The 26,963-nt window shown below is 40.3% G+C and overlaps 2 protein-coding genes across 7 annotated transcripts in view; both read right to left on the bottom strand.

Moving 5' to 3' along the window:
• LOC109908048 (plasma membrane calcium-transporting ATPase 3) overlaps positions 1 to 9,971 on the bottom strand; it is a 32,860-nt gene extending 22,889 nt beyond the window's left edge. For all 6 annotated transcript variants that reach the window (XM_031794253.1, XM_031794250.1, XM_020506441.2 and 3 more), the window contains exons 1-5: positions 9,423 to 9,971; positions 6,683 to 7,314; positions 4,343 to 4,540; positions 3,848 to 4,105; positions 3,478 to 3,603 (exon numbers count right to left, since the gene is read on the bottom strand). In XM_031794253.1, coding sequence (XP_031650113.1) covers positions 3,478 to 3,603; positions 3,848 to 4,105; positions 4,343 to 4,540; positions 6,683 to 6,899 — 799 coding nt within the window. In that variant the 5' untranslated portion in view covers positions 6,900 to 7,314; positions 9,423 to 9,971. The remainder of the gene's footprint in view (positions 1 to 3,477; positions 3,604 to 3,847; positions 4,106 to 4,342; positions 4,541 to 6,682; positions 7,315 to 9,422) is intronic.
• A 3,287-nt stretch (positions 9,972 to 13,258) lies between these two features.
• On the bottom strand, positions 13,259 to 22,387 carry LOC116354359 (deleted in malignant brain tumors 1 protein-like). The gene is made up of 12 exons (XM_031793318.1): positions 22,339 to 22,387; positions 21,813 to 21,854; positions 21,082 to 21,408; positions 20,921 to 20,944; positions 20,479 to 20,796; positions 19,857 to 20,186; positions 19,618 to 19,629; positions 19,208 to 19,522; positions 15,200 to 15,241; positions 14,787 to 15,104; positions 14,634 to 14,675; positions 13,259 to 14,313 (listed from the first exon to the last, which is right to left on the bottom strand). The coding sequence occupies exons 1-12, from the start codon at positions 22,385 to 22,387 to the stop codon at positions 14,291 to 14,293; spliced, it is 1,842 nt and encodes a 613-aa protein (XP_031649178.1). The 3' UTR covers positions 13,259 to 14,290.
• Between the last annotated feature and the right edge of the window lie 4,576 nt (positions 22,388 to 26,963).

Below are 26,963 nucleotides of genomic sequence, written 5' to 3'. Positions count from 1 at the left end.
ATGGTGAAGTTATTAATTACACTTTGGATGGTGTATCAATACATAGAGTCACTACAAATATACAGGAGCCCTTCTGAACTCAGTTTCCGGAGAGGAAGGAAACCGCTCAGTGATTTCACTATGGCAACTTTAAAACAGTTAGAGTTTAATGGCTGTGATAGGAGAAAACTGAGCATGGATCAACAACATTGTAGTTACTCCACAATACTAACTAACAGAGTGAAAAGAAAGAAGCCTGTACAGAATAAAAATATTCCAAAACATGCATCCTGTTTGTAACAAGGCACTGAAGTAATACTACAAAGAATTTGGCAAAGCAAGCCTGTACAGAATAAAAATATTCCAAAACATGCATCCTGTTTGTAACAAGGCACTGAAGTAATACTACAAAGAATTTGGATGCAGTCTATCACAGTGCCATCCGTTTCGTCACTAAAGCACCTTATACCACCCACCACTGCGACTTGTATGCTCTAGTCGGCTGGCCCTCGCTACATATTCGTCGCCAGACCCACTGGCTCCAGGTCATCTACAAGTCCATGCTAGGTAAAGCTCCGCCTTATCTCAGCACACTGGTCACGATGGCAACACCCATCCGTAGCACGCGCTCCAGCAGGTGTATCTCACTGATCATCCCTAAAGCCAACACCTCATTTGGCCGCCTTTCGTTCCAGTACTCTGCTGCCTGTGACTGGAACGAATTGCAAAAATCGCTGAAGTTGGAGACTTTTATCTCCCTCACCAACTTCAAACATCAGCTATCTGAGCGGCTAACCGATCGCTGCAGCTGTACATAGTCTATTGGTAAATAGCCCACCCTTTCTCACCTACCTCATCCCCATACTGTTTTTATTTATTTACTTTTCTGCTCTTTTGCACACCAATATCTCTACCTGTACATGACCATCTGATCATTCATCACTCCAGTGTTAATCTGCAAAATTGTAATTATTTGCCTACCTCCTCATGCCTTTTGCACACATTGTATATAGACTCCCCCTTTGGTTTCTACTGTGTTATTGACTTGTTAATTGTTTACTCCATGTGTAACTCTTTGTTGTCTGCTCACACTGCTATGCTTTATCTTGGCCAGGTCGCAGTTGCAAATGAGAACTTGTTCTCAACTAGCCTACCTGGTTAAATAAAGGTGAAATAAATAAATAAATAAAATAAAAAGCAATGAATACAAGTGTTATGTTTGGGGCAAATCCTTTAAAACACATTACTGTGTACCACTCGCCATAGTTTCAAGCTTAGTAGTGGCTGCATCATGTTATGGGTATGCTTGTATTCGTTAAGGACAGGCAAACTCCTAGAGGAAAATCTGGTCCAGTATGCTTTCCACCAGACACTGGGATATGAATTCACCTTTCAGCAGGACAATAACCTAAAAGACAAGGCCAAATATAGTCTGGAGTTGCTTTACCAAGACGACATTGAATGTTTCTGAGTGGCCTAGTTACAGTGTAGACTTAAGTCGGCGTGAAAATGTCAAGACTTAAAAATGTCTGTCTAGCAATGGTCAACAACCAACTTGACAAATTATAATGTGCAAATATTGTACAATCCGTGTGTCAAAGCTGTTAAAGACTCACATCTGTAATCAATGCCAAAGGTGAATCTAACATGGGTGTGAATACCCTGAGTAAATTGATGTTTCTGTATTTCATTTTCAATACATTTGCAAACATTTCAAAAAACACGTTTTGACTTTGTCAGTATGGGGTATTGCGTGTAGATGGTGGAGAAAACCAATCTATTTAATCCATTTTGAATTAAAGCTGTAACAGAACAAAATGTGGAATAAGTCAAGGGGTATGAATACTTTCTGAAGGCACTGTACTGACAAATTCTCAAAAACAATGTTGGATGTGGCTTATGGTAGAGAAATTAACATTCCTGGTGGACATTCCTGCAGTCAGCATGCCAATTGCACGCTTCTTCAAAACTTGAGACATATGTGGCATTGTGTTGGTTGACAAAACTGCACATTTTAGAGTGGCCTTTTATTGTCCCTAGCACAAGGGGCACCCGTGTACTGATTATGCTGTTTAATCAGCTTCTTGATATGCCACACCTGTCAGGTGGATGAATTATCTTGACAAATGAGAAATGCTCACTGACAGGGATGTAAACAAATTTGTGCACAGCATTGGAGTGAAATAAACTTTTTGTGCGTATGGAAATTTCAGGGGATCTTTTATTTCACCTCATGAAACGTGGGACCAACATTTTACATGTTGCGTTTATATTTTTGTTTAGTGTAGATATAGTGGACGACTAAGTTAACATTACACAGTGATGTCATCTTCCCTAAAAACCTAAAAGCCAACTCTCATTCCTGGAGTGACAAGCTAGCGTCTTGGTTGGCTTGAGTGAGGTGTGCCGTTGGGAACGCAGGTTCGAATCCAGTGTCAATGCAGAATTACACTCAATAATCTGTAGCTAATGTAGTTTGTCTTTTTTAATCACTGTGTAAGGTCACTTTCCTCTGTTTTTCCTACTGACCGGTGATCTAATTACTTTTGTGCAGCAGAGCTTCATTATCTTCCCATTAATTAAACTACTCTATCACAAGAGACCAGGGGTTGCTCAATAACACTGTTCACATACCCTAATACCAGGGAGTGGAATAGCCCTCTGTGAGAAAGAACAATCAGTAATAGTGCAGAATACTGCTAAATATGTTTAATGTTTGTGATTGCTTAAATATGCAATGGCTTGAGACTGTTATGAATATGTGCACTAAACCACAGCATGTATATGGTCGGAGCAGGTAAAGCTAATGTATTTCAACTGGAACTGATACATTCTCCTGCAATCATCCAGTATCCTGTGGCCCAAACATCAAGTGATGTATGTAAGCGTGACAGGTACATACTGGGAAAAAAAACATCATGATGAAATAACTGACCAATCATATCGTACATATTTCTTAACCTGCATCTAAAAACGTTCAACATTTGTTCTTCTGCGCCATTACAGCAATGTGGATGAGGCTGCTACACCATGATCACAATATCACGCTCTTCTTTTAGATCTCTGCATAGGCCTAGCCAGGCAATGGACCTATGGAGTGAGTAGCAAAGTCCAGTTCCGAGTATCCTTATTGGGAAAAGGATGAGAGAGGGTGTCCTGTGGGTCGAATGGAGCCATGACCCGATGCTCAGAAAGCTGACCAGGGGCTACAATCCGATTAGCCCTGTCAGGCTCCATGGAACAGGGAGGAGTCACTCTCTTACTGGGAGAGGCAATGAGATTTCCCCTCTCGGCATTACAGCCAGCATACGGACACATTAGACAGGACATTCACTCAGGCAGCTCATCAGTCACACGTAGGCACGTACAAGAAACAAAAGAACACGCTTAAGAAAGCACCTAGAACACACACACACACTGCACAGAGGCAAACACCCCTAGCATGGCCTCTGTCGCCCAACTGTAACATAACTACTGTATTATATGCAAACAACTCACCAGACAGCAACATAGGGTCCTTGTCAACAGACTTTTTTACATGGTCAGACTCTCCTGTCAGCGAGCTCTCATCGATCTTCAGGTCATTTCCCTGTATCAGTATCCCATCAGCAGGAAGGAGATCGCCTGTGTGGGAGTGGGATGCAGGAGGACACATGGGACCAGAGACTTATAAGGATCTATAAGGAATTATAAAGATCCAAACATCGTTATAACTGCTTAATAAAAGTATACACAATACCAGATATGTTTAATGAATTATATGGTTGCTGTTATAAGGACCACAAATGCCACAAATGCGCTTTACACAGGTAGCTATGTAGATAACCAGGTATACTACACAGGTGACCTCGCCTGATCCTGGACTGACCGTATTTGATTTGGGCCACATCCCCGACCACCATTTCGGCCACGGGGATCTGGATGACGGTGCCGTTCCGCACCACGGCGAATCGCTGCTCCTGCTCGATGCGGCTCTGCAGTCCCCGGAACTGTTTCTCCTTGCTCCAGTCATTGAAGGCCGTCACCAGCACCACACAGACTACGGACAACAAGATGGCTGCGCCCTCGATCCAGCCAGCCTCTGCTTCGCCCTCATCCTCTGCACCAGACGCCACGTTCCCACACGCTGCAGAGAGAGAGGGAGAGAGAAAGATGACAGAGAGAGACAGAGAAAGAGATGGGGCAGAGTAATTAGGAAAGACAGAACTCCGCTCATCTGATGAGTTACCTTAACTGATAGAACTGAAAACTTGGGTTCGCTCCCAGAGGTAATATTGAGGCATTAGCTCAGAGGGCTAATGCTTTCTTAAGGCATAAAAAAAAAAAGCCCAAGTTCAATACCTGGATAGTCAGTCAAACCTACCTTCGCTCTCCTCTCCGGGTGGTTGGTAGAAGGACAGTGCGAGGGAGATGATGGCAGCTATCTCCAGGATGATGAGAGTGACATCCTGTAGAGCCTCCCAGACCAGCTCCAGGAACGACTTGGCTTTCTTAGGAGGGATAAAGTTCTGGCCAAACACCTGGCCACGCTTCTCCAGGTCTGACGGATTGTCCGATAGGCCTAGAGGAGAGGGAATACTGCTACTGAACATCCATTCACCTCACTGGATTTAATGTAAAACGCTATTAGAGGGCATTAAAGTATTGCGTGAATTCAGTAGGTAAGGGGGGTAGTTCTGTCAGGATGCCTACATAAGACTAAACATTTGTCAAATTGCAGGTCTCTGACATGAATCTGTTGAGTTTCAGTGCATCATGATTTACAGGTTCATATTAGAAACTGGCCTTGTGAAATACTGTTGTCATAAACAGTCATTACATTATATTGGACATGGTCATAGAACTTGAGAAAATGACAGTTTAGGCCATGTTTCTTATAGCCTTGTGTAGGCATTATGACAGAGCATTCAAATAAAGTGCTATCAAAATGTCTACAATAGAGCAGACAGAACACAGCATAAGGCATCATTCAATTATTTCTGTAAATGTACATGTCAATAGACTCACTCACATGCATCATATGACAGACATACATGTTTGAGTGCTGGGTGCTCTCTTGGTGAAGTGAGATAGATGGGGTGGGAACAGCACAGATGGCTAAGTCAGTGTGTCTGCTTCTCTGTGGGGTGTGTGCTCTGGCAAGCACACTTATGCAGACTGTCACACACTCCTCATGTCCTTCCCTGCCAAACGTCACCTGCTGCTACTGGCAACCCAGTAATCACTCTCTCTGTATCTCTTTCTCTCCTTCTCTCTTTAACTGTTTCTTTTTCACACAATCCCATTTCGTCGGGTAGTCAAAATGTAGTCGCACTATAACCAGAGCTAGGCCTGCACTGCACACAGAACTCCATTTGACCTTGACCAAGTTCAGAAATTGTGTAAAACAGTCTGATGACAAAAAGACACATGAGTAGCGACATCTCAGGTTGAGGATATATGCAAATTAATCATTTATCTGAATGGAAACTCTGTGAAAATTCCCCTTTTACTAATTCAGACAATATTCTTGCCGTTTCTATGGTAATGAAAGGTTCATGAACACATTTCCCTTGATCTCTCTAACAAGATGGTGCCGACAGACATGATCACTCTGTTTCTAGCTCCTAGCCAACTTTGCAGTATTTACTATAATTTTTGGGGGGGTCATTTATTATATTATTTCCTCAGAACGTTTATTTCATTATTACCTACACCTGGAAATAACTTTTGGATCTTATATGTATATATATTTATAGTCCGGTATCTGACACTGCTCGTTTTGATGTTTCGTAATTTCTTTATTTTTCTGGATTATGTGTGTTTTGTTTTATTATTGCAAGGTATTGCTGCACTGTTGGAGCTAGAAAGCATTTCACTGCACCTGCGATTACATCAGAAAATCTGTGTACGTGACCAATAACATTTGATTTGATTATTGAAACATATATTTCTATTGAATTATAAAACATTGTTTTGTAATCATTATAAATGTTTGCAGATATTAGAGGTGTGTTAAATTGTAAAAACAGGAATATTTAAAATTGTTCTTAAAAATGCAAATACAAATGAGACTCCTTTGCTCTTTACTTAGTAATTTCCACTGAAGTAAATTGAAACTGAAATCGACATTAATTGGAAAAAAGTTCCCATTCTACTCAACAGTATAAGCAAAAATCCCTGTTTAAGATGATATGGTGAAAAACAGTAAGGCACTTGTATCATTTAAGGTCATCAGAGTTTTTTTTCAATTACATAATTTGAAACTATAATAGTGAAAATAAAGTAATTATGCTGAAAACATGAAATGCTCTTATAGCTTTGAGCATCTCTCCTCGGGCCGATTTGATGTTTGCTGGAGGATGAATGAGAGGAGGTGTCTGTCTCTGCCTCACACCCACCAGATTGCTGATGCTTTTGTAGCTTAGCAACGACATGAAAGCATGTTCGGCAGACTGGGTTGGGAATACAAAAATACAGATAGAAAACCAGACGGATGAGGACAGTACAAATGATGACATTGAGTAAAGTAGAAACCGTCTATGCAAACACAATGGCAGTGGCGCTACGGCATAAAATATCATCAACTGGTTCTTCATAAACAATTCAGTTGATTTAACATATTGGTTTGAATTTGATTAGTAAGGTGGACTAATAATGTGCATCTTGTGTTACAAGTGAAGTATGTCACCCTGAGAGTGGTGCGTCTGAGAGAGACTCTCACCATCGGCTGGGGAGGTCTTCAGTCTCTGACAGAGGCCCTCTGTGTCCGTGTAGTTCTCCTGGATCTTCTGAATGGCTTCTGCACCCCTCAGCTCCATAAGGTCCCGCAGGTCCTCCAGGGTAGCCCCGAAGTCCCCTGCATGGTTGACCTCCATTCCCCCTCCACTACCTCGCTTCTTGGGTTTGAACTCCACCGAGCTATTGGCTAAGTCCCCCATGATAATGTGTGGTTATAGAAATGTGTTGATTCTTCAAAAAACAATGATTTTCTGATGGACTCCTTTAGTGCCTTGGCCAGGGTAGGAAGTGGGGTATGCTTTACTATGTGATTTTTAGATTAATGTTCCCCCATGCCACTCCCTCCTTTTCCCCTTCTATGATTCTCCATATCAAGGCATGTGTGGAAGAACATATGGAAAAAAATTTGTTGTGTGATTTGACGGTGGTTTATTCCACCAGAGACCTTAATCTGATGTTTCTCACAACCTCAGAAGAGAAAAGGGCATCAAGCTAAATGATAGGGAGGATACCAATCCATAGAGCCAGATATTTGTAAGGAGAGAAATAAAAAGAAGAGCTCAAGCGTTTGAGTGTAAAGAGTAAGATGCTTCCGAAGGTGGATTCACCTAGAGGCTGGAGAAAAGGGGTTTTGTAGAGAATATTCTTTCATCATTCAAACCTATCTATAAATCAAATTGTGAACATTTGCCAACAGAGAACAATAACTATTAGTCCCCTTAAAAGACTATAAACCCAGGTCTCAAAATAACTATCAGATTGTAAGGAATTCAAGGTCTTGGCAGGATGTCATTATGTCATGAAAATACGATCTATCATTTGCATCAAAGAGAATTCCTAATGACCCAATAGGAGTTGCTGGAATCCCACACCCCCTTCACTGGGAGAAGAAACAAACAAAACAAAAAAACAGACACCATAACTTATTTATAAGAGGACTATTGATTTGGAGTTTATTGATTTAGGGGGTTAAGGCCTCTCTGGCTTGAAACAACTTAACAGTGGGTTGGCTCTCTGATCATGGGGACATACGTAACCATCCTGAATACTCATACTAAAAAAATTACGGAGAAAGGCATTGGGATGAAAACACATGCAAATATACAATATCTTTATAAGACTGATACTGTTATTTATCTATGACTCCAAGTCAAATCATTGAATTGTGACTTCAAATTGTAATCATTACAAAGAAATCTTTACATTTCCTTGTGGTTTTATACTTCATAGTCAATGGTTTAAAGGCCTACGCAAATAATCTGATGGTGTGTATGGGATTTACTGATTATTTGGGCCATAATGAATTTGACAAGCTTTTAGCCTGCTAATGCTATACTTTTCTAATCTTTGTATAATGATTTACGTTTGCATAATAACCTCCTCTCTTAATCATCTTCAAACAGAGAATGTTATTCCCTCGATGCTATTCCATCAATACATGACAAATTAGGCCTACTATATGCCCCCAGGAATCATCAAAATCCAATGAACATTTTTAAGGTTAAACACAAACTGTAAACATATTTCTAGAATATATTTGTTCTCGCAGTACCGCCTTCTGAATAAGCGTCGTCACGCTCCTATGGAAATAGCCAATCCATGACTAGAATGGGTTTTACCAAGGCGACGCGCACAGCCATGATGCTCAGCGATCTGTGATTCAGAGAGGATACTCTCCTCGGAGTGATGCGAGGGTAAAAGTACCTCCATCGTGGCACGAAGCATTATACTAAGATGTTCTTTCCACAGTATCAAAAGAGCGAATGGAACCATAGTTGTTTATATATCATACTTTAAAAAAGCATCCCTTTCCTTGCAACACGGAGCATGTATTATTGTAGTAGTACATTGTCAAAAATCCACCGTGCCCTTTACTTGTAACCTTCAGATATCAGTTGTTAACCTTGGTCTGCACAAAAAAATCTATTTTGTCAACGATATCCTTCCATTACGATATAAATGAGCACCAAAGCATGGAATTATACACCTTCTCTTAAATTCGGATTTTATTTTTATTTTCTAGAGGTGGAATGGGGTATGATGGGCCTAATATGAATAAGAACACATTTTCGAGGCAACAGATTTCAGAGGAATTGCAGCACTTACGATTGGAACATATTGCGTTTATTGATAGTGGGAAAACGATACAATTCTACCGCGTGAATGTGCTATATTTAATACGTGAGCTGGCCTAGGCTACTGCAAGGTTAACACCAGATTGACACCGGCTATGGTTAATTTGCAGAATAACTCATCTCTGTGGATTCAGACATAGATCATAGTAGTGACCGGTAGGCCTATACCCTATTCCCAGAATATGACAAATCGGGATTCTAGATATTCCAGATGCCAGTGCTTCATAATCATGATCATACTCATAATCTATTCCTGTTGCACACAACATTAATGTAGCCTACCTAGATAACTGATAAATGTTTTATAGCATTTCATATTGATAAAGGTAATGTAGCCACTGTATGTTCAGTGTTGGATGCATGAATAGGCTACGTTTCATCTCATGGAGTAGTCAGTATTAGCCTACCAGTCCCACAATATATCAATAGCCCTCTTGCGAGAAAGGTATTATAATAATATAAATAAATGGTGCACATCATCGACATTTTCACAGGCCATTCAAATATCACGAGGCATTTTGAGTCAATATTATCCTTAGCCTATCATTATAATATAAGAACACAATTGAACGGAGTTCAAATACTCACCCCGCCATGTCCAAGGACGTAAACTGGGAGTTTAGAAAAATAGAAAATCCTATGTTGTTCACTTTCAAATTCACTTCAAATCCGAAAGAGAAAAAAACGCTTGAGGGATGTATACCGACGTGATGTCCCATCTGTTGTTTCTGGTCAGCATATAAAAATGTAAAGCACAAAATTGTGCAGACGTCTAGGCCTATGTGGAATTCCTCTAATGCTGAAGAAAATGAAACGATACAGGGTAGATATTAGCGTGTTTGCATAAATGAAGGGTTATGGACTGCAGGTAGCTATTTGATATTATTAGGCCTACTGTTCTTGTCGTTGTTCCCAATGTTTCTCGTTGCTGTTATTTTTTGTCTGATAATACAGCATAAGCTCCAATAGGTAAGCAAGAATTTGGGTCTACATGCTGAAAAGATACTTCGCTAACCGCAATCGTCCTAAAGTGATTGCAACATTAAAATGGGCTGTTCTATGCGACGGGTAGGAGAGGGAGGGGATGGATGGATGCTGCCACAGCCGAGCTTGACGCTCGTATCCCTCCCTGCAACCCCTCCGCTTGCACACCCTGACAGTACAATTTGACCAGAATATTGGTACTATATCCCTAGATTGACTGTCTGAGCCTTAGACAGCCATTGGAAAAACGAAATGTTTACAAATAAAAATAATCATCAAATCATCATTATAATAAATTAAAATCAGAATGATTTAATCAATTTATGGAGGTAGATAGGCCTACAGTGCTTTCGGAAAGTATTCAGACCCCTTGACTTTTTTCACATTTTGTTACGTTACTTCCTTATTCTAAAATTGATTACATCGTTTGTTGTATCAATCTACACACAATACCCCATAATGACAGTAAAAACATGTTTTTAGAATTTTTTGCAAATGTATTAAAAATAAACACTGAAACATCCCATTTACATACAGTACTAAAAAAAAGTTTGGACACCTACTCATTCAAGGGGGTTTTCATGTTTTTACTATTTTCTATTTTGTAGAATAATAATGAAGACATGAAAACTATGAAATAACACATATGGAATCATGTAGTAACCAAAACGGTGTGAAAGAAATACAAACATATTTTATATTTAAGATTCTTCAAAGTAACCACCCTTTGCCTTGATGACAGCTTTGCACACTCTTGGCATTCTCTCAACCAGCTTCATGAGGTAGTCACCTGGAATGCATTTCAATTAACAGGTGTGCCTTCTTAAAAGTTAATTTGTGGAATTTCTTTCCTTCTTAATGTGTTTGAGCCAATCGGTTGTGTTGTGACAAGGTAGGGGTGGTATACAGATCATAGCCATATTTGGTAAAAGACCAAGTCCATATTATGGCAAGAACAGCTCAAATAAGCAAAGAGAAGCGACAGTCCATCATTACTTTAAGACATGAAGGTCAGACAATCCGGAAAATGTCAAGAACTTTTAAAGTTTCTTCAAGGGCAGTCGCAAAAGGACTGACACATGAGGACTGACACAGCAAAGGAAGACCCAGAATTACCTCTGCTACAGAGAATACGTTCATTAGAGATACCAGCCTCAGAAATTGCAGGCCAAATAAATGCTTTACGGAGTTCAAGTAACAGACACATCTCAACATCAACTGTTCAGAGGAGACTGCGTGAATCAGGCCTTCGTGGTCGAATTGCTATAAAAGAAACCACTACTAAAGGACACCGATAAGAAGAAGAGACTTGCTTGGGACAAAAAACACGAGCAATGGACATTAGACCGGTGGAAATCTGTCCTTTGTTCTGATGAGTCCAAATTGGCGATTTATGGTTCCAAATGCTGTGTCTTTGTGAGTCGCAGAGTATGTGAACGGATGATCTCCGCATGTGTGATTCCCACCATGAAGCATGGAGGAAGAGGTGTGATGGTGTAGGGGTGTTTAGCTGGTGACACCATCAGTGATTTATAGAATTCAAGGCACACTTAACCAGCATGGCTACCACAGCATTCTGCAGCGATATGCCATTCTATCTGGTTTGCTCATAGTGGGACAATTATTTATTTATTTATCCTTTATTTAACTAGGCAAGTCCAGCCTATCATTTGTTTTTCAACAGGATAATGACCCAAAACACACCTCCAGGCTGTGTAAGGGCTATTTGATCAATAAGAAGACTGGAGGAATGCTGCATCAGATTACCTGGCCTCCACAATCACCCAAACTCAATCCAATTGAGTGGTTTGGGATGAGTTGGACCACAGAGTGAAGGAAATGCAGCCAACAAGTGCTCAGCATTTATGGAAACGCCTTCAAGAATGTTGGGAAAGCATTCCAGGTGAAGCTGGTAGAGAATGCCAAGAGTGTGCAAAGCTGTCATCATGGCAAAGGGTGGCTACTTTGAAGAATCTCAAATATAAGATATATTTTTATTTGTTTAACACTTTTTTTGCTTACTACATGATTCCATAAGTGTTATTTCATAGTTGTGATGTCTTCACTATTATTATACAATGTAGAAAATAGTCAAATGAGTAGGTGTGTCGAAAACTTTTGACAAGTACTGTAAGTATTCAGACCCTTTACTCAGTACTTTGTTGACGCACCTCTGGCCGTGATTACAGCTTCAAGTGTTCTTGGGTATGACGCTACAAGCTTGGCACACCTGTATTTGGGGAGTTTCTCCCATTCCTCTCTGCAGATCCTCTCATGCTCTCTCAGGTTGGATGGTGAGTGTTGCTGCACAGCTATGTTCAGGTCTCTCCAGAGATGTTTAATCGAGTTCAAGTCCGGGCTCTGGCTGGGCCATTTTAAATCTTGCATTATTCAAATAATACTTATTTCAATTATACATAATGTATTGTTTGGAAAAGGAACAACAAAGAAAGAAACAATACAATTAATGTGCAGGTGAGTTCAAAAGAGGGACTTTACATCAAATCTCCTCATAATGCAGATATTAATGATGTGTGCAACACCATTTCCCCCACATATTTTATTCAAATAATTAAAATAACACACCTAGATTTAGCTTTTAAGTAAAACTTACTAAATAATAATAATAAAAAACTGATTAAATGGATTTTAGCACACTTGTGTGAAACCCTATGCCATAATCTTCTACCGGGGTAACTGGCACCTTTTCTAAAAACAACACATTATGAAATAACAAAAAAAGTCTCAACTGTAGCCATTTATTTCCCTTTATAGTTTATTCACCTAAGCATGACCTTTATCCACATACAATTTTGTTTTTCAAATATTGCTTTTTATGTCAGCAATTAGACATTGTTCTTTGGGAGGGACTAGTTACCCCCTAGTACCCTAATTGTGATGACTTTTTCAAAATGTTGATACGCTACAGTCTTATTCTAAAATTGATTAAGTATATATATTTTAATTGCAATACCCCATAGTGACAAAGAGAAAACAGGTTTTTAGAAAATGTTGCTAATTTATTACAAATAAAAAACAGAAATACCATATTTACATGTATTCAGACCCTTTACTATGATTTCCATTGATCATCCTTGAGATGTTTCTACAACTTGATTGGAGTCCACCTGTGGTAAATTCAATTGATTGGGCATTATTTGGAAAGGCACACTTCTGTCTATATAAGGTCCCATAGTTGGCAGTGCATGTCAGAGCAAAAACCAAGCCATGAGGTCGAAGCAATTGTCAATAGAGCTCCGAGACAGGATTGTGTAGAGGCACAAATCTGGTGAAGGGTACCAAAAAAATTCTGCAGCATTAAAGGTCCCCAAGAACACAGTGGCCTCCATCATTCTTAAATGGAATAAGTTTGGAACCACCAAGACTCTTCCTAGAGCTGGCAGCCCGGCAAAACTGAGCAATCAGGGGAGAAGGGCCTTGGTCAGGGAGGTGACCAAGAATCCGATGGCCACTCTGACAGACGCCTTGCAAGTCTTCAACTTGCAGTTTCATTAAATAGCACCCGCAAAACACCAGTCTCAAAGTCAACAGTGAAGTGGCGACTCCGGGATGCTGGCATTCTAGTTAAAAAGGTTAAATACTTGTTTTGTTTTTTAATCTAATGATGACCTATTGTTGCTCTCGATTGACAGAGAAGATGGAGAGGAACTTAGCATGTGAACTTACTCTTATGTGCACCTTGGTGAATATATGGGTAAAATTCCAAATTATTTTGAAGAACAATACAGTATTTGTTTTGATTTAATTAAAGATATTTAATGATAATTCACAATAGACTAGCTTGGGAATAGGACACACAGCATTCTACAAGTAACAGAATGTCCTAACCATGAAATGAACAATACAGTGTTTAGTATAACCAGAAAAATGTCAACAAACTTTTAAAAGACTAAATATCATTAATTAATTGAAATTAAATCCATTAATTGAAAATTTCCCAATTATTTCTGATTTTGGGGGGAATTGAATTTAGTTCATATACTGATTTGTTAGTTACAGCATGTGAACACTATACAAACCATTTTCAAAACCTTATGCATATTCATCTTACAGGTTATGTGATTGCATTTGAACTGTATTTGAGTTCAAATTCAGAAGGTCTTTGGTGCTTGGCTGGCCTAGGCTGTTTTCACCTTCTCGGTCCTGCAACTATGACACAGGATCTTCTTGGCATTGTGTCATTCTTGATGGCCATTGTGAATGAGACATGAGGCAGAATTTGAAATGGTTCCACCCCACTTTCTTGCAGAAAGCAAGAATCTCCTCTGGCTGGAAATTAATTGTTACGGACTATGGTTTACCACACTGTATTTTTAGAAGTGTGTTTAATTTGCACAGCAGCATGTACCAGCTGGAGAGAGTTGACGACAAATATAATTAGAACGTACATACAGTGTCTATGGTTAACCCTTGATACTCCTAGACTGTACAGATGAGAGATCTATATGCTTTCAGAAACCTCCGGAACCAGAACCTAAAAATAGAAAACAATCAAATATTGACACATATGCTATGATTTGTTTCACACAGACTTTTACGCAACATCTAGGTATTTGCTAACACTAACTTTTGGACTGGTTTCTGCTTAAAGCCCCTCACATTTGCTGATTACCTTTTTTTAAAGGATGACTGTTCTGTTGTGTGTATCAGGGGTTGGTATAAGTGTTATGTTCAATTACATTACACACAATCAATCAAACATTTATTTTTGGGTACAATTAGGGTTGAAGATGTCAAAAGTTGGATATGAATTGAATCTGACCCACTGGAATGATGAATAAGGATGTAACTTACCCTGGGTCCATGAGTTGAATGGCTGGATGCCTCCAGAAGGACCTGTCAGTGTCAATGAACAGAATATTCAGTTACATTGGTGATGTTAGTACTGTTACCAACATAAACAATATTATGATATCTAAACTTCATGTCATTAAACAGTAATCTTACCAGTGCAGGTAACTCCTGCATCTTCATAGTGGACACAGTTATGGTTCCCCAGTCCACTGTGGGGACACTGCAGCAAAGAGTCTTCAGAGCCAGAACAAGCCAGGTCATCCAGAGAGATGGAGTCACTTCCTTCTCCAAACTCTGCAGATCTAAAGGCCTCTTGAGCTTCTCCACAGCCCAACTCTCTGCACACCACCTGGGCATCCCTCAGATCCCACCAATCATCACACACTGTACCCCACTGGCCAAAGTGGAACACCTCCACTCTACCAGAGCAGTTGTTGGTGCCGTTGACCAGACGCACTCTGGAAGTGCTATCTGTAAAATACAAGAAAAGCTGTGAAGATTAACAGATACTGGGATTGTTGTTGAGTTGAAAACTTTGTAGATTGAATATGAAGAGAATACATTACCGTAGGTCCATGTGGAGCTTTGCTGGATGTTCTCTGTAGGACCTGTAAAAAAGATAGAGTACCTGTCTGAACTCCATTTACTACGTTTTCTGATTTATTAAATTTAAAAAAATGTTACCCCCTTTTTCTCCCCAATTTCATGGTTTCCAATTGTTAGTAGTTACTATCTTGTCTCATCGCTACAACTCTCATCGCTACAACTCCCGTACAGGCTCGGGAGAGACGAAGGTCGAAAGCCATGCATCCTCCGAAACACAACCCCACCAAGCCGCACTGCTTCTTTAACACAGCACGCATCCAACCCTGAAGCCAGGCGCACCGATGTGTCGGAGGAAACACCGTGCACCTGGCGACTTGGTTAGCGTGCACTGCGCCCGGCCCGCCACAGGAGTCGCTGGTGCACGATGAGACAAGGATATCCCTACCGGCCAAACCCTCCCCAACCCGGACGACGCTAGGCCAATTGTGCATCGCCCCACGGACCTCCCGTTCGCGGCCGGCTGCGACAGAGCCTGGGTGCAAACCCAGAGTCAAATAAACAAAAATTTAACGACCAATTACGAGGTGTACATATGTTTCATGAATTTTGCATGGGTATTGCAAGGAACAAATACAGGCCCTCTATGCACATATTGATAAACAAGATCCAAAATTGGCAGTGGGATTTATGTCCATGAGAAATTGTTTTGTTTATATGAATTCAAATCAAGTGAAATTGAATTTTTCAAGTGCCGAATGAATTTGGGGGCGTGCTCGGTCCTCCTTTTCCTGTTATCCACAATAATCTTCTTTGTCTTGATCACGTTGAGGGAGAGGTTGTTGTCCTTGCACCACACGGTCAAGTCTCTGACCTCTCTATAGGCTGTCTCATTGTTGTCGATGATCAGGCCTACCACTCTTGCGTCATCAGCAAACTTAATGATGGTGTTGGAGTCGTGCCTGGCCGTGCAGTCATGAGTGAACAGGGAGTACAGGAGGGGACTGAGCACGCACCCCTGAGTTGCCCCCGTGTTGAGGATCAGCGTGGCGGATGTGTTGTTACCGACCCTTACAACCTGGAGGCGACCCGTCAAGAAGTCCAGGATCCAGTTGCAGAGGGAGGTGTTTAGTCCCCGGGTATTTAGCTTAGTGATGAACTTTGAGGGCACTATGGTGTTGAACGCTGAGCTGTAGTCAATGAATAGCATTCCCACATAGGTGTTCCTTTTGTCCATGTGGGAAAGGGCAGTGTGGAGTGCAATAGAGATGTTCTCATCTGTGGATCTGTTGGTGCGGTATGCAAATTAGAGTGGGTCTAGGATTTTTGAGATATTGGTGTTGATGTGAACCATGACCAGCCTTTCAAAGCATTTCATGGCTACAGACGTGAGTGCTATGGGTCGGTAGTCATTTAGGCAGGTTACCTTAGTGTTGGGCACAGGGACTATGGTGGTCTGCTTGAAACATGTTGGTATTACAGACTCAGACAGGGAGAGGTTGAAAATGTCAGTGAAGACACTTTCCAGTTGGTCAGTGCATGCTCTGAGTACATGTCCTGGTAATCCATCTGGCCCAGCGGCCTTGTGAATGTTGACCTGTTCTAAGGTCTTACTGAAATCGGCTGCAGAGAGCGTGATCACACACTCGTCCGGAACAGCTGATGTTCTTATGCATGTTTCAGTGTTACTTGCCTCGAAGTGAGCATAGAAATTATTTAGCTCGTCTGGAAGGCTCGCGTCACTGGGCAGCTCTTGACTGTGCTTCCCTTTGTAGCCTGTAATAGTTTGCAAGCCCTGCCACAAGGTTGCAAGTTCGAATCCCCGAGCTGACAAGGTACAAATCTGTCGTTCTGCCCCTGAACAGGCAGTTAACCCACTGTTCCTAGGACGTCATTGAAAATAAGAATTTGTTCTTAACTGACTTGCCTAGTAAAAAAAGGTAAAATAAAATAATAAAAAAATAAACATCTGACGAGCGTCGGAGCCGGTGTAGTACGACTCAATGTTATTCCAGTATTGACGCTTTGCCTGTTTGATGGTTTGTCGTAGGGCATAGTAGGATTTCTTATAAGCTTCTAGGTTAGACTCCCACTCCTTGAAAGCCGAAGCTCTACCCTTTAGCTCAGTGCAAATGTTGCCTGTAATCCATGGCTTCTGGTTGGGGTATGTACGTACAGTCACTGTGGGGATGACGTCCTCGATGCACTTATTGATAAAGCTAGTGCCTGATGTGGTGTACTCCTCAATGCCATCAGAAGAATCCCGGAACATATTCCAGCCTGTGCTAGCAAAACAGTCCTGACCGAGTCAATGGTGCATCCTGCTTTAATTTTGCTTGTAAGCAGGAATCAGGAGAATAGAGTTATGGTCAGATTTGCCAAATGGTGGGCGAGGGAGAGCTTTGTACGCGTCTCTGTGTGCGGAGTAAAGGCGGTCTATAATTGTTTTCCCTCTGGCTGCACATTTAACATGCTGATAGAAATTAGGTAAAACTGTTTAATGTTTCCCTGCATTAAAGTCCCCGGCCACTAGGAGCGCTGGCTCTGGATGAGCATTTTCCTGTTTGCTTACGGCGGAATACAGCTCATTGAGTGCGGTTTTAGTGCCAGCATCAGTCTGTGGTGGTATGTAGACAGCTACAAAAAATACAGATGAATGGTCTACAGCTTATCATGAGATATTCCACCTCAGGCGAGCAAAACCTTGAGACTTCCTTAGATATTGTGCACCAGCTGTTGTTTACATAAATTCATAGGCCCCTGCCCGTGTCTTACCAGAGGCTGCTGTTCTGTTGGAGCTGCAACACTATGTACAAAATAAGTTATGAACAACGCGAAAAGACAAACAAAATAGCATGGTTGGTTAAGAGCCAATAAGATGGCAGCCCTACCCTCTGGCGCCTTCCTTTAGAGTTAACAGTGTAAATGTGACGCACACAATTAATCACAAACTGATTTTGGTGTACAATAAGTTTTGATGACTCACATAAATTGGATAAGAGTTTAACATACCCTGGGTCCATGATGCTGTGAATGGCTGTATACATTTTACATTGGTTTTGCATAAATCATAGTTCTATAAAGGCAAAGGCAAAAGACGGCAACCTTGCCTGGTTCCTCTGCTCTGAAGGAATCATTTTGATAGGACATCATTAGTGAATATGGCATTTGTTTTTTCATGAATGGTTTTGATCCAGTTAATAAAGTAAGACCCCATATTAGATTGATCTGATATTGCAAAAAGAAAATAAGAAGGTCCACACTGAGTTAAATGGCTGGATATCTCCAGAAGGACCTGTCATAGAATTAGGTTTTTCATCTATTTTGGTGTTACAGTGACACTAGTACTGTTAACAACTTAGACAATATCATGATGTCTGAACTTCATTCCACCAAACATGTATCTTATCAGTGTAGGTCTTCATAGTGGGAACAGTTTTGGATCTCCAGTCCAATGTGGGGACACTGCAGCAAAGAGTCTTCAGAGCCAGAACAGGCATCCATCTGATCCCACTCATCATCACACACTGTACCACATTTGCCAGAGTGGAACACCTTCACTCTACCAGAGTAGTTGTTGGGGCCGTTGACTATATGCACTTCAAAGATGCCATCTTCATGGTAAAGGTAACACATATATTTACTTGTCTTTGACTATGTTTACATGCACACAATACTAAGATTAATATAATAGTTTGATTAAAATGTTTAGATGCTTTGCAAGAATGATCACCCTTACAATCTGGTTTATATGGACACATCTGATAATCTGGCTACCTGACGGGACTTTGGAAAATGCAGAAATCGCCAATCAAAATAAAAGTTCCATCACAGTGACCATATTATTTTTGGGAAGCCTATTTGATCTGAGTTTGGACATATCAACTATTTCTAAGATGCATACTTTCATATTTTCCGAACTTACTTTACTCGTGCCAAAGAGCGAGTCTGGCACTGCTCGTGATAGCACATGCACAGATGAAATAACCTGCAGGTACCCTGACAACCCTATTTTCCCCAACCTTTCTTACCTGCACAGATGACTCCTGCATCCTCATTATGGTCACAGTTGTGTACCCCTGGTTCACTTCCGATGCAGTCTTGTAATGATTTCTCTGTGCCCTCACACGATACATCATCCAGAGTGATGGGTCCTGAGCCCTGACCAAAACAGGCTCTACCTGGGGCTTCCTGGGCCATCCCACAGCTCAGTGCTTGACACACCACCTGGGCATCCTTCAGATCCCAGTCATCATCACACACTGTACCCCACTGGCCAGAGTGGAACACCTCCACTCTACCAGAGCAGTTGTTGGAGCCACCGGCCAAGCGAATTGAAGGTCCAGCTTTGATAGGTAAATAATCTGTTTTAATGTTAACAAATTGATGCATCAGGCTGTGGAGATTATTGTGTAGTGTGCAGACAAATTAATGTACTCACTCTGGTGTGAACCTGCAATCCATATGGAGGAACATGAAAAACAAAGAGTTGTTGCATATACTGTATGTTACCTTGAAAAGCGTTATTAATAAATAAAGCTAACTGTGCCTTAAATGAGCTGAAATTTGTAGTAGCTGTTTAGATAAAACTCAACCGAAGATTACAGTTTTGCCCATAAACTACTTTCAGGGTCAGGAACCATCTAACAGTAAAATACGGAACTTCCCCTTTAATCTCACCTGAGCAGACCACACTCGCATCCTCAGGATGCATGCAGTTATGCTGACCTATCGCCTCAGAGGGGCAGTCAAAGAGAGTGCCTTCTGTGCCAACACAGGCTATGTTGTCCAGCAGAATGGGAATGCCAACTCCCATACCAAACCAGGCCTGTCCGGGGGCATCCATAGCCCACCCACAGCTGAGCTGTCTGCAGACCACGTCAGCGTCGCTCACGTCCCAGTCATCATCACACACCGTACCCCACTGCCCCGCATAATACACTTCCACCCTCCCTGAACACTGATCAGGACCATCCACCAGCCGGATCAACGGGCCATCATCTGGGACCACTGGAGAGAAGAGTACATTATTTTAGGTAGTCTCAAGGCTTGGTTCCTCAGTGCAGTATATGTTTGCTTTGTAAGGACCATTCATATTGTCAATTTGAATATAGTTTTATGGAATTTATCTGACTGTTTCTATCTGGGTCCTCTTGTTCTTGAATTGAATGTGAGGAAAATATTATATAATGAAAAGGTGCGTGAGATATTGTGAAAAACAGGTATTCAATTCTCCTTAATTAATCTCAACATGAACTATTTTATTCAATTGAGCTTACTGCATTTGTAGTCTTAGACTTACCCATCATGCAAGTTACACTGGCATCTTCATCATGGCCACAGTTATGGTTTCCTATCCCTCCTGAGTTGCATTCCAGTAAAGATCCCTCACTTCCCATGCATGCCACATTGTCCAATAGGATTGAGCCACTCCCCTTACCAAAGTAAGCCTGGTGAGGAGCCTCTATGGCTGGTCCACAGCTCAGCTCCCTACATACAACTTGGGCATCTAGGAAACCCCAATTATCATCACAGACTGTCCCCCAACTCCCATCATGGTAGACCTCCACCCTTCCAGAGCAGTGATTGGGACCATCAACTATGCGCACTGTCAAGCCAGCTGTTAAAAGGAAGGGAAAGTGAGAAACACATTACGGCCATTAACGTTTTGTTTTTCAAATACGTATTATGACTCGTTCTGCAACTGAAACATAAAGTAAGGAATACTTTTTTTTTTTACTCACAATGGGAGTCTGGAGGGGATTGACCTGATAGATGGAGGGGGGGGGGGGGGACAGCGAAAGAGAGAAATGGTAGCATTAAACAAGCCCCTAGTTAAAGTTGGTAGATTAGATGCATCTTTATAGCAAATTCAACCACACTTATAGCAAATTCAACCACTCACCTGACTGACCCTCACATATCACTCCTGCATCCTCAAAGTGTCCACAGTTGTGTGACCCCAGTCCATCTGAGCTGCAGCTCAGCAGTGACTCTTCATTCCCAGAACATTCCAAATCATCTAGCCAGATCTCCCCCTTACCCCCGCCAAAGTGGGCCTGGTCCAGGGCCTTCTGGGCTGCCCCACAGCCCAGTGCTCTACACACTACCTTGGCATCCAGCAGGTCCCAGTTGTCATCACACACTGTACCCCACTGGCCTGCATAGTACACCTCCACCCTGCCAGAGCAGTTGTATGGGCCATCCACTAAACGTACTCCTCCAGCACTGACTGAGGCAAATAGAAAATAATTGTTTCGTTAAGTCCCACGTTAAGGGCTCTATTCAATCTGTATCGCTGAAGCATTACAGATTGTGCACTAGAAATGTAAAGATAATTTCCGATTCAGCCGACATATGCAGCGTTTACAGTAAATGCAGTCTCAGCTAATGCGGAAACATTACCTTTAAATTTAAATCACGCTGTAATGCTGAACTACCGCCATACGGATTGAATAGAGCCCTATTTAGACACTTTGAGTATTTATATGATAGTCACACAAAGAGGTACTTTAACTACAGTGTATGACTGACATCATGTAATTAAAAATATTTATGGAGATTAAACTTGCCAACAAACTCAATAACAGAACTTATTAGAAGTCTATGGTCTCAGTGCTTCATTATTATACTTACGTCTGTCTAGAACTCGAGATGCTCCTTCATTGGAGCAAACAACTACATGAGAGGAACATAATGATAAAACATACAATAAGTTAAAGATGTTATATTTTATAGCCTTGTCAAAGGTTATGTGTGTGTGAGAGTTGATAGGAGGTGAACACGGATGTGTTTCAGTCCTTATTTGCTATTAGTTAACAGATTAATTGGAAAACAAATTAGACCAGGATATTAGTAGTCATATACTTCACAGTGCTGTTTCTGAACTTTCGCAAATCAATATGGCATTTATACAACGAAGATGTTAGTGAGCAGAGTCACCATTGTGGATTTACTCAATAATATTAAATAAATAATGATTTGCAGAGAACCTTGCACAAAACGACTATATGAAATCCTAGAGCCCTGTGTAGTACCCAAAATATGAATTGTGTTTTAAGTATTTTGTAAAACACACTACTTGTTAACATGGGACAAACATGTTCATATATAGTTAACATAAATATTAATGTATGGTATTGTTAAAATACAATTTGCTCACCTGCAATCACAAATGCTAGGTACCACTTGCACTTGGGTGTAAGATTCATGATCAAAGTTGAGAATGTCATGTATGAGCCTTTTTATAGCCAGGTTTTGTTACCTTTTTCCTCAAAGAGTGTGTCACCTGATTTCCTCAAAGAGGAAAACCGATATCTAACAAAAGGTGGCATTTATGTATCACTGAATACATATTACATAACACCAGTGAAGACTACTATTTGAAAAGAAACCACATAAAGGTATCTTTTCTGGGAATAAGAGTAACCCACCATTTATCAAAACAGAATACAAGCTTTCTGTGCTGGTTGCTCTATTGATTTTAGGCTCTGATTAAAGGAGAGCTCAACAATGAGGGGACAGATTTTAACAGCTAAATGAAAGTTGTCAGGTTATTTAATAGCACGTGAGAATATCAGGCATGGGCTGACACCAGCTCCGTGATAGAAAGTATTTTGAGAAAATAGAATGTATGTATTTGGGTAGTAGTTGTTTCAGAACCATATTAAAATGTTCCAGGTGCTTTCCTCTTCCCACTTTCAATTCCCTGGGGTGTAGGCCTGTTTCATGATAGGTAGTAGGATGGGGTCAATTTTAACAAGCTAACTTAGAAACAAAACATATCCTGGTTAGTTTTAATTTTGCCCATGTAAACTAACCTACTAGGACATTATGATACAACTCAGGATTTGCTGGTTCACTTAGTGGGCTTAGCCTCTGACCAGTTTCCCAGTGACTTTGACAAGTTTGCTCATCTCAAATAGTAAACATTAAAAGATTTTGACAAAATTATTGTTCTGTGGTAAACTCTCCATATAAATTGATGTAATAATGTGATGTATGCCCCTCTCGTATTCAAAATTGTAAACTTAGACAACATTCATTTAGCTCATTACAAACTCCAAGGAAATAGTCATTTCAGTGTGATGCATCAGTATATCAATGGGTTAAACCTATAGGACACTTTCTATTCACTAAGGACTAAATCTTAAATTGGGATACAGGCACATGCATTATGTAAATGAGAGACTAAAGCAGGAACAATGTGTGTGGATTTGGCCTAGAAGACATGACCACAATACTAGAAATACCCTTTAGAGGTCATACAACTGCTAATGCTCTTACTATTTTGTTTTCAAACAATATTTAGGCCTAATTATAATGAATGAATATGCTTGTAAATCTCATATCTTGCACTTTTAAAGAGCATTGTCTTTGGGTTATGAGAGGCTCAATCAGTGTGGATGAATTTAACATAATCCCCTCTGCATAATCTGTTTTTGAAGCAGGCATTGAATTTCAGAACACATGCTTCAGAAGAGGCACACGTTCTCTCTCTCCCTCTGATTTAGCACAGACCACGTCGGAAATTTAGGTCAAAGTTCATTTGTACTTTTCTTGCGGTGTGCTAAATTGCAGCGTATATGTTTGTTGTAGTAGTCTCTGAAAACCCTAGATAAGCAGAAAGAAATGTATTCACCCACGGAGAAGGGAAGAAACAGCCACTGCCTGGCGTTTATTTTCCATCGCTTTGGAAATATTCAAACAATTTTTACGAAGTGCTCTCATACCCAAAGGGGTTCTTTGGGGCCACTTACAAGGTACTCATCATATCTTCAGACTCAAGGTAAATTGTGACGTGGAAACAACGTTGATTGAACCTGTTTTTGCTCAGTGGGATGTTTTTTCCCAAAATGTTATGTCTTATAATCCGTTGAATGATAATGGAAAGGACAAGTAAATAACATTTTGAAAATTAATAGATTTGGTAGATTTAATAGATTTGGTAGATTTTTTTTCTCCATTATTTTGACCTCCCACATTACAATCTGAAGAAGTGTTAACTCTAACTTGCTAGTTAAATAAAGGTTACATTTTAAAAAACAATAACATAGCCTATTAGCTAGAAAGGTAACTACAAACTAGGGCTGTGACATTATGGAATTTAGGGTAACGATTAACGTTAATTGTCATGCAAATGATCACATTTATTATCATAATTGTACTTTTTGTTGATGTTTTTTGTTATTGTTGCTTGCAATGCATCATAATGCACATTTGAAAGACATGAATAACACTACTGCACACCTAATGTATACAACACAGTTTTGGTGACACCCCTTTCTCAAAAAACTAATGGTTTTGACCGCTTAGATATGTTTGAAATGGAGCTTCTTCTCCCAACGGTGCCGTTCTCCTCGTAAAATGATCAACAACTTTGCCCACTTCATGTATAAATAATAAACTGCTATTGGGGAAACCATATCTACTTGAATATAAAGTCTCCTGATAATAATGTATTAAAGGAAATTATGATAATTATTATACGATAATTGTACCCTACTCTAAACACATGTTCGCCAATAGCAGCTGTTTAGCTGGTTAAAGGTTAGGGAGTGAACCAACTTGGATCTCAGAGCATTTCGTATTATTCTGTACTTAAATCTGAGACACTCCATTTAATATTATATTGTTATGTTTCGAATGGTATGTATTTATTTGTGGATGTTCGTCACCCATTTCGTATTGTATGTTACGAATTACAATTCGTGGTATATGATGTTTAATAGCTAGGTGGCTAACGTTAGCAAAGCTAGGGGGTTACGGTTAAGTTTTGGAGTTATGTTAAGTTTAGGGGAAGGGTTAGCTAAAATGTTTAAGGTTAGGGGAATGTCAGCTAATATGCTAAGTATTTGCAAAGTATCTAAAAAGTAGTAAGTAGTTGGTAATTTGCTAAAATGCTAAAGCTGTCCGTGATGACATTCGAACTCGCAAAATCGGACCTCTGAAATAAAATGGATGGCCCTCCCTTCAGCAAAATATATTTTCACCAAAACCCTCCATGAACACTTGAAAAAGTAACCTCCAATATACCCAAAATAATAATTAAAACAAAGTGGATAGCAGAGAACGTGAGTTCCCTTTACCCTCATTTCTTGGACAGACCAGAGCCTTATTTATTTATGCAGTTTTAGAAACTGTTATTTGTCCTGTAAGCGTTAACATGGCAACGCAGGAATTTTGATAGCGCACAGGGCAGCGGGCCACAAGGTTGTGGGTTCGCAGCCTACTGTGGACAGGAGTTGGAGTGGAAAGACCTCCTTTATAGTAAAAGTATTGCATTCATCTATCATCGTATTTGCAGGTTTGAGAAAAAGTAGCCTTTTATAAAAATGTCATGCATTTCTAAGTAATTCTACATATTAGCAGAATATGTTTTAATACCACACAAAATTACCGGAATTACAGGCTATGAATGGACAGAGAGTGAGGCCTATTTGTTCATTATATCATATTTTTCCAATGCCAAATCGGTGTCTTGTTTGCAATGAAACTGTCCCTGTTTGCAAATAATTAAATCTGAGACGCCATTAGGAATCTGAACATGGTAATTTCCAAAATTAGGGCTACTTTTCCACCACAGACAGAGTAGGTCTACCGAAGCAGAACATCTTTACTGCTGGCTATTCTACTTCCATGGTTTGACCAATGAGAGAAGATCTCAGGTGTTTCCCTGAAAACGGTCTGGGTTTATAAATGTTCTATTGTACAGAAAGTGAATAGCTTAATCAATTGATAGTGACATAATTATATTACTTCCCAAGCAAAGTTAATTGGTTTGTCTCCTTGGCTATAGAAGGTTCTAACTCATCCTCTGAAAGTCAAAGAAATGACACAATGATATTCCCATATATGCATCGGAGTCACGTCTTTCCCGGGTATTTTATAGTTTGATTCTAGCATATAGCATCGCTGACTAAAGCGCTGTTATAGATCACTTTATATTATCGGATCAGTTTTATTTTCTTAAATCTTAAACTAAGGCGGTAGGCCTATGCTTTTTTGCCATGTTCTTTAATAAAAGGTCTGCATATGGCATACCCTCTCAAACCCCCTCAATTCGAGTCTTAGTTTTAATTTAACAGCTCTTCACTGACACAGAGTTTAAAGAGTGCATGGTGGGTGGAGGAATTGACAACAAATCTATGGATATAGCAGCCTATAGCCTAATTTCATCTGTCAAACAGGTACCACTACCTCTTATGTCTTGTCACATTCTGACCTTAGTTATTTTGTTATGTCTTTGTTTAAGTATGGTCAGGGTGTGAGTTGGGTGCGTTGTCTATGTTCCTTTTTCTATGTTTTGGGATTTCTGTGTTTGGCCTGGTATGGTTCTCAATCAGAGGCAGCTGTCAATCGTTGTTCCTGATTGAGAACCATACTTAGGTAGCCTGGTTTCACTTTTGAGTTGTGGGTGATTGTTTCTGTGTCTGTTTTCATTTTCGTTTGTTCATTCACGGTGTTATTCTGTATTTTTGTAGTGTTCAGTTTTATATATTAAAATGGACACTTACCACGCTGCACATTGGTCTGACATCTCTTACTCCTCGTCAGAGGAGGAAGACGAAAACCCTAACATGTCTAAAATAGGAAGAAATCGTCTCCAACACAAAGCCCTCTTGTTGTTAGATAAGTCTAATTAAAATGAAGACGGCTGAACGGAATTATACCTACTGCTTCAAATTTCAGCACCACAATGTAAGTTACTCAAATTTGGCTTATTGTGAGGTCAATAACTCTGATAAATACATCATGGGTAAGTAACAAGCTATCAAAGTTGACCTC

This window comes from Oncorhynchus kisutch, linkage group LG17, assembly GCF_002021735.2.
Source record: "Oncorhynchus kisutch isolate 150728-3 linkage group LG17, Okis_V2, whole genome shotgun sequence".
Lineage (NCBI taxonomy): Eukaryota > Metazoa > Chordata > Actinopteri > Salmoniformes > Salmonidae > Oncorhynchus > Oncorhynchus kisutch.
Note: the sequence above shows the minus strand (reverse complement) of the source record. Positions and strands in the feature narration are given on the sequence as shown.

Coding starts and splice junctions, on each gene's coding strand:
- LOC116354359 (XM_031793318.1), bottom strand. CDS start 22,387: ATGAATCTTACACCCAAGTGCAAGTGGTACCTAGCATTTGTGATTGCA. Junction 21,855..22,338: donor CCTAGCATTTGTGATTGCAG/GTGAGCAAATTG, acceptor CCTCTCATGTAG/TTGTTTGCTCCAATGAAGGA. Junction 20,945..21,081: donor GATATGTGAGGGTCAGTCAG/GTGAGTGGTTGA, acceptor TCCATCTATCAG/GTCAATCCCCTCCAGACTCC.